This window comes from Myotis myotis, unplaced genomic scaffold, assembly GCF_014108235.1.
Source record: "Myotis myotis isolate mMyoMyo1 unplaced genomic scaffold, mMyoMyo1.p scaffold_m19_p_2, whole genome shotgun sequence".
NCBI classification, from domain to species: domain Eukaryota; kingdom Metazoa; phylum Chordata; class Mammalia; order Chiroptera; family Vespertilionidae; genus Myotis; species Myotis myotis.
Genome location: NW_023416324.1, coordinates 45,354,445 through 45,368,364, shown reverse-complemented (window position 1 = coordinate 45,368,364; position 13,920 = coordinate 45,354,445). Strand labels below are relative to the sequence as shown.

Here is a 13,920-nt window from a genome sequence, read left to right as displayed (position 1 = left end):
TCTTTTTTCTCTTTTCTCTTTTTCTCTTCCTTCTTCCTTATCCCCTAATTCTCTTAATTCAGGTGGTCACCTTTATTTGGGGTTATTAATATCGTGAATATATTTGTGTATAGTGCCTGGTACGTGGTGCCTTGTTGTGTTGTATTTTGTGCCTTTAAATCAACACAGCAGATCCAAGCAACAGCAACCTCCTGAGCACCACACCCTCTGCTGAGGAACAGCAGCTGTACGTGAAACCTCGCCCCACCAGCCAGAAGAGCCACCACAGCTGTGAACAGCACCCACCAGAGGAGTTGCTGCCAACTGAAGAGCAGCTGCTACCGCAACCGCCCGAAGAGGAACCGCAGACCAAGGAGTCACTGCCACCAAGGGAGCAGCCACTGAACGACTCAACGTCTAGATATGTCAGTGAGATCAAACATGGGTAGACAAAGAAACCCCCAAAGGAAAGAGAAGGAGGACTCTCCAGAAAAGCAGCTAAGTAATACAGAGGCATGCAACATGACAAAAAAAGAATTCAGAATAAGGGTCCTAGAGTGCATAAACCGGATGGAGGAAAAAATAGACAACCTCAGCAAGAAGCAAGAAGAAACAGATGAAAAAATCGATAACATATGGAAGAAGCTAGAAGAAACAGATGAAAAAATCGATAACATATGGAAGAAGCTAGAAGAAACAGATGAAAAAATCAACAACTTAAGTAAGACCCAAGAAGATATGAAGAGTGATATAGCTGCAATGAAAAACTCCATTGAAAGTATCAACAGTAGACTAGGAGAAGCAGAGGACCGAATTAGTGATTTAGAAGACAAGGAAGCAAAACACACCCAAAATGTACTGCAATTGGAGAAAAAAATGAAAAGACAGGAGGAGAGCCTAAGGGAGCTTTGGGACAACATGAAACGAAACAACATACGAATAATAGGGGTACCAGAACAACAGAAGGATGAACAAGGATTAGAAAACCTATTAGAAGAAATAATATCAGAAAACTTCCCTGAGGTGGGGAAGAAAAAAGTCACACAAGCCCAGAGAGTCCCAAACAAGGTGAACCCAAAAAGACCCACACCAAGACACATCATAATTACCATGGCAAATGTTCAGGACAAAGAGAGAATCTTACAGGCTGCAAGAGAGAGACGGAAAGTTACATACAAGGGATCTCCCATTAGATTGTCAAATGATTTCTCAACAGAAACACATCAGGCCAGAAAAGAATGGACGGAAATTTACAAAGTGATGCAAAGCAAAGGACTGAATCCAAGAATACTCTATCCAGCAAGACTATCATTCAAACTTGAAGGGGAAATAAGAAGCTTCACAGACAAAAAAAGGCTAAGGGAGTTTATCACCACCAAGCCAGCAATGCAAGGAATGCTAAAGGGACTGGTATAAAAATAAGAAATAAAAAGCTCAGAAAGAAAACAGCCACACAAAAACAGAAATGCCTACAAACAAGTACCTTTCAATAATAACTTTAAACGTAAACGGACTAAATGCTCCAAACAAAAGACATCGAGTGGCTGAATGGATAAAAAAACATGACCCATACATCTGCTGTCTACAAGAAACCCACCTCATTAGAAGGGACTCACACAGACTGAAAGTGAAAGGATGGAAAAATATCTTTCAGGCAAATGGAAAGGAAAAGAAAGCTGGGGTAGCAATACTTATATCGGACAAAATAGACCTCAAAGTGAAGGCCATAACAAGAGATAAGGAAGGCCACTTCATAATACTAAAGGGATCAATACAACAAGAAGATATAATCCTGGTAAACATATATGCACCCAATGCAGGAGCACCCAAATTCATAAAAAAACTCCTGGAAGATATCAAAGGAGACATCGACAACAATACAATCATAGTAGGGGACTTTAATACACCACTGACAGCACTGGATAAGTCCTCTAGACAAATAATCAGCAAAGATACAGCAATCCTAAATGACTCACTAGATCAGATGGACTTAATAGACATCTTCAGAACACTTCACCCGAAAGCCAGGGAATATACATTCTACTCAAATGCTCATAGGACATATTCAAAAATAGACCATATATTGGGTCACAAGCAAAGTATCCCCAAATTCAAGAAAATTGAAATCATAAAAAGCGTCTTCGCAGACCACGATGGCATAATATTAGAAATACACTACAATAAAAACAACCCAAAATACTCAAACACCTGGAAGCTGAATAGCATGCTATTAAATATTGATTGGGTTACCAATGAAATCAAAGAAGAAATTCGAAACATCCTGGAAACTAATGACAATGAAAACACAACAATCCAAAACCTATGGGACACAATGAAAGCCGTCCTGAGAGGGAAGTTTATAGCTCTACAGGCCTATCTCAACAAACAAGAAAAAATGGTAGTAAATCATCTAACTCTACAACTCAAAGAATTAGAAAGAGAGCAACAAGAAAACCCCAGAGTGAGCAGAAGGAAGGAGATAATAAAGATTAGAGCAGAAATAAATGACATAGAGACCAAAAAAACAATACAGAAAATCAATGAAACCAAGAGCTGGTTCTTTGAAAGGATAAACAAGATTGACAAACCTCTATCCAGACTCACCAAGAAGCAAAGAGAGAGGACCCAAATAAACAAAATCAGAAACGATAGAGGCGAAATAACAACAGACCCCACAGAAATACAAATGATTGTTAAAAAATACTATGGACAGCTCTACTCCAACAAACTAGACAACCTGGAGGAAATGGACAAATTCCTAGAAAAATACAACATTCCAAAACTCAATCAGGAAGAATCTAAAAATCTCAACAGGCCAATAACTATGGAAGAAATTGAAGCAGTCATCAAAAAGCTTCCAGCAAACAAAAGCCCAGGACCAGACGGCTTCACAGGGGAGTTTTACCAAACATTCAAGGAAGAACTAAAACCTATCCTCCTCAGACTACTACAAAAAATTCAAGAGGAAGGAACACTTCCAAGCTCATTCTATGAAGCCAGCATCACCCTAATACCAAAACCAGGTAAAGACAACACAATGAAAGAGAATTACAGGCCAATATCCCTCATGAACATAGATGCCAAAATCCTCAACAAAATCTTAGCAAATCGGATCCAGCAGTACATCAGAAAGATCATACACCATGACCAAGTAGGATTTATCCCAGGGATGCAAGGATGGTACAATATCCGCAAATCAATAAACGTGATACATCACATAAACAAATTGAAAGAAAAAAACCACATGGTCATATCAATTGATGCAGAAAAAGCATTTGACAAAATTCAACACCCATTTTTGATAAAAGCTCTCAGCAAGGTGGGAGTAGAAGGATCATACCTCAACATAATAAAAGCCATATATGACAGGCCCACAGCCAACATCATACTCAATGGACAAAAACTAACACCATTTCCCCTAAGAACAGGAACAAGACAGGGATGCCCCCTCTCACCACTCCTGTTCAACATAGTACTGGAAGTGTTAGCCATTGCAATTCGGCAAGAAGAAGAAATAAAAGGCATCCAAATTGGAAAAGAGGAAGTAAAACTGTCCTTATTTGCAGACGACATGATATTATACATACAAAACCCTAGAGACTCCATCAAAAAGCTACTGGACTTAATACATGAATTTGGCAATGTAGCAGGATACAAAATTAACCCCAAGAAATCTGAGGCATTTCTATACACCAATAGTGAACTTTCAGAAAGAGAGATTATAAAAACAATCCCGTTTACCATCGCACCAAAAAAATTAAGCTACCTAGGAATAAACTTAACTAAAGAGGTAAAAGACCTCTACTCAGAAAACTACAGGACGTTGAAAAAAGATATAGAGGAAGACATAAACAGATGGAAGAACATACCGTGTTCATGGATTGGTAGAATCAACATCATTAAAATGTCCATACTACCCAAAGCAATCTATAAATTCAACGCACTTCCCATTAAAATACCAACGGCATACTTCAGAGATCTAGAACGAACTCTCCAAAAATTCATCTGGAATAAAAAAAGACCTCGAATAGCTGCAGCAATCCTGAAAAAGACCAAAGTAGGTGGGATCTCAATACCAGATATCAAGATGTATTATAAAGCCACTGTTCTCAAAACTGCCTGGTACTGGCACAAGAATAGGCATATAGATCAATGGAATAGAATAGAGAGCCCAGAAATCGGCCCGAACCAATATGCTCAATTAATATTTGACAAAGGAGGCAAGAACATACAATGGAGCCAAGATAGTCTCTTCAATAAATGGTGCTGGGAAAATTGGACAGATATATGCAAGAAAATGAAACTAGACCACCAACTTACACCATACACAAAAATAAACTCAAAATGGATAAAGGACTTAAATGTACGACAGGAAACTATAAAAATTCTAGAAGAATCCAAAGGCAACAAAATCTCAGACATATGCCGAAGCAATTTCTTCACTGATACAGCTCCTAGGGCACTTGAAACTAAAGAGAAAATGAACAAATGGGACTACATCAAAATAAAAAGCTTCTGCACAGCAAAAGAAACCATCAACAAAACAACGAGAAAACCCACTGTGTGGGAAAACATATTTGCCAATGTCATATCCGATAAGGGCCTAATCTCCAAAATTTATAGGGAACTCATACAACTTAACAAAAGGAAGATAAACAATCCAATCAAAAAATGGGCAAAGGACCTAAATAGACACCTTTCAAAAGAGGACATTCAGAAAGCCAAGAGACATATGAAAACATGCTCAAAGTCACTAATCATCCGAGAGATGCAAATCAAAACAACAATGAGGTACCATCTCACACCTGTCAGACTGGCTATCATCAACAAATCAACAAACGACAAGTGCTGGAGAGGATGTGGAGAAAAAGGAACACTTGTGCACTGCTGGTGGGAATGCAGACTGGTGCAGCCACTGTGGAAGACAGTATGGAGTTTCCTTAAAAAACTGAAAATGGAACTCCCATTTGACCCTGTGATCCCACTTCTAGGAATATATCCCAAGAAACCAGAAACACCAATCAGAAAGGATATATGCACCCCTATGTTCATAGCAGCACAATTCACCATAGCTAAGATCTGGAAACAGCCTAAGTGCCCATCAGTAGATGAATGGATTAGAAAACTGTGGTACATCTACACGATGGAATACTATGCTGCTCTAAAAAGGAAGGAACTCTTACCATTTGCAACGTCATGGATGGAACTGGAGAGCATTATGCTAAGTGAAATAAGCCAGTCAATGAAGGAAAAATACCACATGATCTCACTCATTCATGGATAATAGGGACCATTATAAACTTTTGAACAATAATAGATACAGAGGCAGAGCTGCCTCAAACAGATTGTCAAACTGCAGCAGGAAGGCCGGGGAGGGTTGCGGGGCAGGAGGTAGGGGGGTAAGAGATCAACTAAAGGACTTGTATGCATGCATAGAAGCATAACCAGTGGACATAAGACATTGGGGGATAGGGGAGGCTAGGGGACTGTCTAGGGCGGGGGGATAAAATGGACACATATGTAATACCCTTTGTAATACTTTAAGCAATAAAAAAAAAAAAAAAAAAAAAAAGAATGAAAAAACACTACACATTTTTATTTTATAAGGACTATATGTATAACCAAAATGAAATTAAATGCTTACAACTGAAATCTTACCTGTTCGCTTATTTCTGTCCACATAACAATACTTTAACTCATAGTCTTGTAATAAATCGTGAACTTCCTAAAAGAGACATGAATTCAATTAATACACAAATGCAGTTAGTAGATAATCCAGCTGTATTAGCCTACCACCATTACTACCCTCTCGCATGTAAAACATCTTCCGTGAATCTCCATTACTTATTTAAATTAAAGGCTCATCAGACACAGCCTTTACCATCAACCTACCTCTCCAAATATATCCCCAATACACCCCCACACACTCCCATATTCCTGCTCAAAGGACTGTTCACTGCCTCATGAGGATACCATGCACAGTCCTTACTCTGAATGTCTGTTACGCTGACACCTTGACCTAGCATGGGGCAAACATCTCACTAAGGCTCCCAACCTTTACCTGAAATCACATGTACCCTTTGAAATACCATCTCAAATGTTCTTGCAAGAATCTTTTCCCAATTCTTTTCCACAGGACATGACCTCTTCCACATCTAAACTAACAATGGTCATACTTTACTTATGCCTCTCTTATAGAAAAAATATTAAAACGTTTCTATTTCTATACTACATGCTAAATTTTTAACAAGTAATGAACCTGTAGATACTTGTAATCCCTGCATGGAGAATAAATAAATGTAGACTGCAAACCTAACTTACAGATCCCTGGCTATGAAAACAAAGAGGGAAATTCATAGCATCATACGCCTAGTTCAAGAAACAAGAAAAATGTCAAGTAAACAGCCTAACTTTACACTTAAAGGAACTTGAAAAAGAACAACAAGCAAAGTACAAAGTGAGAAGGAAGGAAATAATAATGATCAGAGCAGAGATAAACAGAATAAAGCCTTTAAAAAAAAAATACAAAAGATCAAAGGAACCCTGAGCTGGTTCTTTGAAAAGATAAAGACTGACAAACCTTTAAACAGACCCGTCAAGAAAAAGAGAGGACCCAAATAATAAAATCAGAAATGAAAGAGGAGAAGTAACAACTGGCACCAAAGAAATACAAAGGATCATAAGAACATATTACAAACAACTATGTGCCCCAAAATTGGACAATCTGTAAGAAATGGATAAATTCATAGAAACATATGACTTCCAAAACTGAATCAAGAAGAAACAGAAAATCTGAACAGACTGATTACAACTAATGAAATTGAAGCAGTAATAAAATAAAATAAAAACCTCCTAGCAAACCAAAGTCCTGAACCGAATGGTTTCACAGGTGAATTGTACCAAACATTCAAAGAAGAACTAACACCTATCCTTCTCAAACTATTCTAAATAGTTTGAGGATGGGAGACTTCCAAGCTCATTTCATGGGCCAGTATTTTCCTGATTATAAAACCAGGTAAAGAAAGAAATTTATAGCCCAGTATCCCTGATGATCTCAGCAAAAATCCTCAACAAAATATGAGTGAACAGAGTCCAGCAATACTTTAAAAAGTTCATACATCATAATCAAGTGGAATCTATTCCTGGGATGCAAGGTTGGTAAAATACCCACAAATAAATTAACATTATATACCACATTAACAAAATGAAAGATAAAAATAATATGATCATATCAACAGATGCAGAAAAAGCATTTGACAAAATCCAGCATCCTTTCATAAAAAAACTCTCAGCAAAGTGGGACTAAAAGGAACATACCTCAACATAATAAAGGCCATATATGTCAAACCCACAACCAACATCATAGATCAATGAATGGGCAGAAAAAAAGTATTTCCCTGAAGGTCAGGAACAAGACAGGGATATCCACTATTACCACTCTTATTCAACATAGTACTGGAAGTCCTAGCTCAGCAATCAGACAAGAAGTAGAAATAGGAGGGATCCAAACCAGAAAAAAAAGAAGTAAACCTGTCAATATGTGCATGACTTAGTACTGTATATAGAGAACCCTAAAGATTCCAGCAAAAAACTACTGGATCTGATAAATGAATTCAGTAAACTAGCAGGACACAAAATCAATATTCAGAAAGCAGGTATATTTCTATACACCAAGAATGAGAGGAGGAAAAATGGCGGCGGTATAAACGGACATGTCCTGTGCCTTGTCCTGGAGCAGATAAGGGTGAGCAGCTGAAACGGGTAACATGCAGCCCGAATAGGCAGAGGATTTTCAGCTGAGAGACTGTCTGCAGCTAGGAAAGACCGAGAACCCCCAGGAAAAAAAGGGCGGTTGGAGACTGCGGCTGAAGCCTCTCGTGGTGCGCCAGCTAAGCAGCGGAGACTGCGCCATCTTGGGTGGTTCTTGCCGGCATCCAGAGACCAGCTACTAACCTGGAAACAAGGGATCTCCAGCAGCGTCACTGCCTGAACTCAGACGAGCACTGCTTCTTCTCACGGAAAGGTTGGACATCCCCTAAAGGTGCGGTTTGAAGTTCGGGTTGGAGGGAGGACCGAGCTCGCGCGCGCGGGGCGGAATCTGCGCCCCACAGAGTCTGCAGCCTTTGGGACCAGCGTGACCCGCGAGTGGGGAAGGGGCCCCACAGGGCTGCTGGCAGAAGGGAACGCGAAAAATGAGCCCATAGCTGGACTGGATGTAAGGGAGCAGCCTTGGACTTTGCCAATCTGCTGGCTGCTTGGTGCCAGGGGCGAGTGAGCGCGCGGAGACTGCGCGCGGAGACTGTGCGCAGACCTGGAAGGTGGAGGCTTGCGAATTCGCACAACTATCAGGCTCTTGTTACAGTTCCCCTTAGATCCGTGCATTTGATTATTAAACCCAGTGCATGGGATTCCCCAGTTGGGGTCATTCGCAGAGCCTGTAGGGGAAAGTTCTTTTTGGGGAGCCTGGGAAACAGCGGGCAGTGGCAAGGAACCAGCTCTGGGCAGTGGTCTTTCCTGAATCAGTTCCCAATACCATAGAGGAAAAAAAAAACAAAAAAAAAAACCCTACTGATAGAGAGGACTTATAGCCTCGGAGGTCAACCCAGACACACTGCCACCCAGAGGCAGAGCCACGAACTGTCTCTTCTGCGATCACAAATAAAGGCAGTCTGGTAAACAAATACAAGCTGCCTTAAAATCAGGTCTGTGGTTTACTGCACGGAGGGACAGTGTATCGCAGGGAAGTTCAACACTCCCCTGAATGCCTGGCAGGACTGAGGCGTGCCAAAAAGAAGAGTGGAAGATCTGAAGCACCTTCACTTCCAAATATTTTTATATATATATATATATATATATTTTTTTTTTAAATTCTTTTTTCACCATTTCATTAAGAACCTATTTTATTTTTATTTTTTATTTTTTTTTTCATCACTTGATTTTACCTTTTTAATTACTACATTTTTTTAACCAGTATTATTGCTATCCTTTTACCATTTTTTCAAGTGTCATTTTATTTTTTATTATTTTTTTAATTTTTCTTTATTTTATTTTGGGATTAGTGTTATACACACTATTTTCATCGTTCCTTTAGCATCATTTCTCTCTAGCTCACATTTACCCTTAAGCCAAAACTCTCTTCCTCACTTTTCCCCTTTTGTTGTCCTGTTTCTCTTACCCTATTCCTGCTTTGGATTTTACCTATTCCTTCTTTCTAACCACTGTCTAAATTTCACCCTACTTATATATCTAATTTCCAATCCCTCGCTCTCCCCATACAAATAGCCTCTTCCCCACCTCTATTTCATTCTCTTACTTTTTTTTTTTTGTATTTTTGTTTTTTTTATTATCTCCCTTTTCCCAATCTCATTTCGGCACTCCTTTTTGTTTTTTATTTTTCTCTTTAATCTTTTTCTCTTTTTTCTTCTTTATCCCCTAATTCTCTTCGCTCGGGGGGTCACCTTTATTTGGGGTTATTAATATCGTGAATGCATTTAGTTTGTTGCCTTGTACGTTGTGCCTTGTTGTGTTGTATTTTGTGCCTTTGAATCAGCGCAGCAGAGAGAGAACTACATAACCAAACACCTTGAGAAGAGAAATCATGGTGAAACAAAGAACCAACCCAAATATGAGAGAAAAACAGGCATCATCAGAAAAGGAAGTAAACGAAATGGAGGCAATGGAGGCAAGCAACCTGTCAGAGAAAGAATTCAGAGTAATGGTCATAAGGTGGATGAAAAAAATGGAAGACCAATTCAACAATATGTGTAGGAACCAAGAGGAAATGAAGAAGAACCAAGAGGAAATGAAGAGAAACCAAGAAGAAATGAAAAACGACATCACTGCCATAAAGAACTCAATAGAAAGCATCAACAGTAGACTAGAAGAAGCAGAGGACCGCATCAGCGAGCTAGAAGACAAGGTAGAAAAAAATACCCAAACAGAACAGCTTCTAGAAAAAAAAATTAAAAAGCAGGAGGAGAGCCTAAGAGAACTCTGGGACAATGCTAAACGAAACAACATCCGAATAATAGGGGTGCCAGAAGGAGAGGAAACTGAGCAAGGAATAGAAAACCTGTTTGAAAAAATAGTAACAGAAAATTTCCCTGATATAGGGAGGAAAAAACTCACACAAATCCAAGAAGCTCACAGAGTCCCAAACAAAATGAACCCGAAAAGACCGACACCAAGGCACATAATAATTAAATTGGCAAACACCAACGACAAAGCAAGAATCTTAAAAGCAGCCAGAGAGAGACAGAAAGTTACCTACAAAGGATCCCCCATCAGACTAGCGACCGATTTCTCAACAGAAACACATCAGGCAAGAAGGGAATGGAATGAAATATACAAAGTCATGCAAAGGAAGGGTCTGAATCCAAGAATACTATACCCAGCGAGGCTATCAATCAAAATTGAGGGTCAAATCAGGAGCTTCACAGACAAAAACGGTCTACGGGAGTTTATTACAACCAAACCAGCAATGCAAGAAATGCTACAGGGTCTGCTGTAAATAGAAAAAACAGGAAACAAAGAAGGAACGCAGCGGTAAAGAACAAAAATGGCGACTAACAAGTTTCTATCAATAATAACTTTAAATGTAAATGGATTAAATTCCCCAGTCAAAAGGCATAGGGTAAATGAGTGGATAAGAAAACATGACCCATATATCTGCTGTCTACAGGAAACCCACCTCACAAAAAAAGACGCACACAGACTGATGGTGAAGGGATGGAAAAAGGTTTTTCAGGCCAATGGAAGTGAAAAAAAAGCCGGGGTAGCAATACTTATATCTGACAAATTAGATCTCAAAGTGAAGGACATAAAAAGAGATCAAGAAGGCCACTTCATAATACTAAAGGGAGCAGTCCAACAAGAAGAAATAACTCTGGTAAATATATATGCACCCAATATAGGAGCACCCAAATACGTAAGAAATCTTCTGGAGAAGATCAAGGGAGAGATTGACAGCAATACAATCATAGCAGGGGATCTTAACACCCCATTATCTCCACTGGACAAATCCTCTAAACAGAAACTCAGCAAAGAAACATCAATCCTAAATGACTCACTAGATCAGATGGAATTAATTGACATCTTCAGAACATTTCACCCCAAAGTCACAGAATATACATTCTCCTCGGGTGCACATTTGTCATCTTCAAAGATAGACCATATATTGGGTCACAGACAAAGTCTCTTCAAATTCAAGAAAATTGAAATCATATCAAGTATCTTCTCAGATCACAAAGGCATAAAACTGGAAATCAACTACAACAAAAACAATCCAAAAAAATCAAACACATGGAGACTAAATAGCATGCTATTAAACAACGACTGGGTCACCAGTGAGATCAAAGAAGAAATAAAAAACATCATGGCAACAAATGACAATGAAAACACAACAATCCAAAACCTATGGGACACAGCAAAAGCAGTCTTGAGAGGGAAGTTCATAGCTCTACAAGCCTACTGCAAGAAACAAGAAACAATGAGAATAAATGACCTAACTCTACAACTCGAAGAATTAGAAAGAGAGCAACAAAAAAAGCCCACTGTAAGCAGAAGGAAGGAAATAACAAAGATCAGAGCGGAGATAAACGACATAGAGACCAAAAAAACAATACAAAAGATCAACAAAACCAAGAGCTGGTTCTTTGAAAGGATAAACAAGATTGATACACCTCTAGCCAGGCTCACCAAGAAACAAAGAGAGAGGACCCAAATAAACAAAATCAGAAATGAAAGAGGAGAAATAACAACAGACCCCATAGAAATACAAAGGATTGTTAGAAAATACTATGAACAACTCTACTCCAACACACTAGACAACCTGGAGGAAATGGACATATTCCTAGATAAATACAACCTTCCAAAACTTAACCAGGAAGAATCTAAAAATCTCAATAGGCCAATAACTATGGAGGAAATCGAAGCAGTAATCAAAAAGCTTCCAGCAAACAAAAGCCCGGGGCCAGATGGCTTCACAGGGGAGTTTTACCAAACATTCAAGGAAGACCTAAAACCTATCCTCCTCAGACTATGTCAAAAGATCCAAGAGGAAGGAGCACTTCCCAGCTCATTCTATGAAGCCAACATCACCCTAATCCCAAAACCAGATAAAGACAATACAATGAAAGAGAATTACAGGCCAATATCCCTCATGAACATAGATGCCAAAATCCTCAACAAAATCCTAGCAAATCGGATCCAGCAGTACATCAAAAAGATCATACACCATGACCAAGTAGGATTTATCCCAGGGATGCAAGGATGGTACAATATCCGCAAATCAATAAATGTGATACATCACATAAACAAATTGAGAGAGAAAAACCACATAGTCATATCAATTGATGCGGAAAAAGCATTTGACAAAATCCAACACCCTTTCTTGATAAAAACTCTCAGCAAGATAGGAATTGAGGGATCATACCTCAACATAATAAAAGCCATATATGACAAACCCACAGCCAACATCATAATCAATGGGCAAAAACTAAAACCATTCCCCCTAAAAACAGGAACAAGACAGGGATGCCCCCTCTCACCACTCCTGTTCAACATAGTACTGGAAGTACTAGCCATTGCGATCAGACACGAAGAAGAAATAAAAGGCATCCAGATTGGAAAAGAAGAAGTAAAACTGTCCTTATTTGCAGATGACATGATACTGTACATACAGAACCCTAAAGACTCCATCAAAAAATTATTAGACTTAATAAATGAATTCGGCAATGTAGCAGGATACAAAATTAATGCTAAGAAATCCATGGCATTTCTTTACACCAATAGTGAACTTACAGAAAGTGAAACTACAGAAGCAATCCCGTTTACCATTGCACCAAAAAAATTAAAATACCTAGGAATAAACTTAACTAAGGAGGTAAAAGACTTATATGCTGAAAACTACAGGACACTGAAAAAAGAGATAGAGGAAGACATAAACAGATGGAAGAATATACCGTGTTCGTGGATTGGTAGAATCAACATCATCAAAATGTCCATACTACCCAAAGCAATTTATAGATTCAATGCAATCCCCATTAAATTACCAACAGCATATTTCACAGATCTAGAACGAACGTTCCAAAAATTCATCTGGAATAAAAAAAGACCCCGAATAGCTGCAACAATCCTCAGAAAGAACAAAGTAGGTGGGATCTCAATACCAGATATCAAACTGTATTACAAAGCCACTGTTCTTAAAACAGCTTGGTACTGGCACAAGAACAGACATATAGATCAATGGAATAGAATAGAGACCCCAGAAATCAACCCAAACCACTATGCCCAATTAATATTCGACAAAGGAGGCAAGAACATACAATGGAGTCAAGACAGTCTTTTCAATAAATGGTGTTGGGAAAATTGGACAGATACATGCAAAAGGATGAAACTAGATCACCAACTCACACCATACACAAAAATAAACTCAAAATGGATAAAAGACTTAAACGTAAGACGGGAAACCATAAAAATACTAGAGGAATCCACAGGCAGCGAAATCGCAAACATATGCCGAAGAAATTTCTTCTCTGATAATGCTCCTAGGGCAATGGAAACTAAAGAGAAAATAAACAAATGGGACTACATCAAAATAAAAAGCTTTTGCACAGCAAAGGAAACCATCAACAAAACAACAAGAAGACCCACTACATGGGAGAACATATTTGCCAATGATACCACCGATAAGGGTTTAATTTCCAACATTTACAGGGATCTCAAGAAACTTAACAAAAGGAAGATAAACAATCCAATAAAAAAATGGGCAACGGACCTAGATAGACACTTTTCAAAAGAGGACATACAGAAGGCCGAAAGACATATGAAAACCTGCTCAAAGTCACTAATTATACGAGAGATGCAAATCAAAACGACGATGCGTTATCATCTCACACCTGTCAGAATGGCTATCATCAACAAATCAACAAACAACAAGTG

General features: G+C 38.8%; 1 protein-coding gene across 2 annotated transcripts in view; it reads right to left on the bottom strand.

Annotated features, from left to right (window-relative positions):
* Positions 1-13,920, bottom strand: part of RAVER2 (ribonucleoprotein, PTB binding 2) — a 99,522-nt gene that overhangs the window by 62,132 nt on the left and 23,470 nt on the right. For both annotated transcript variants that reach the window (XM_036347933.1, XM_036347934.1), the window contains exon 2: positions 5,638-5,704. In XM_036347933.1, the coding sequence (XP_036203826.1) occupies positions 5,638-5,704 (67 nt within the window). The remainder of the gene's footprint in view (positions 1-5,637; positions 5,705-13,920) is intronic.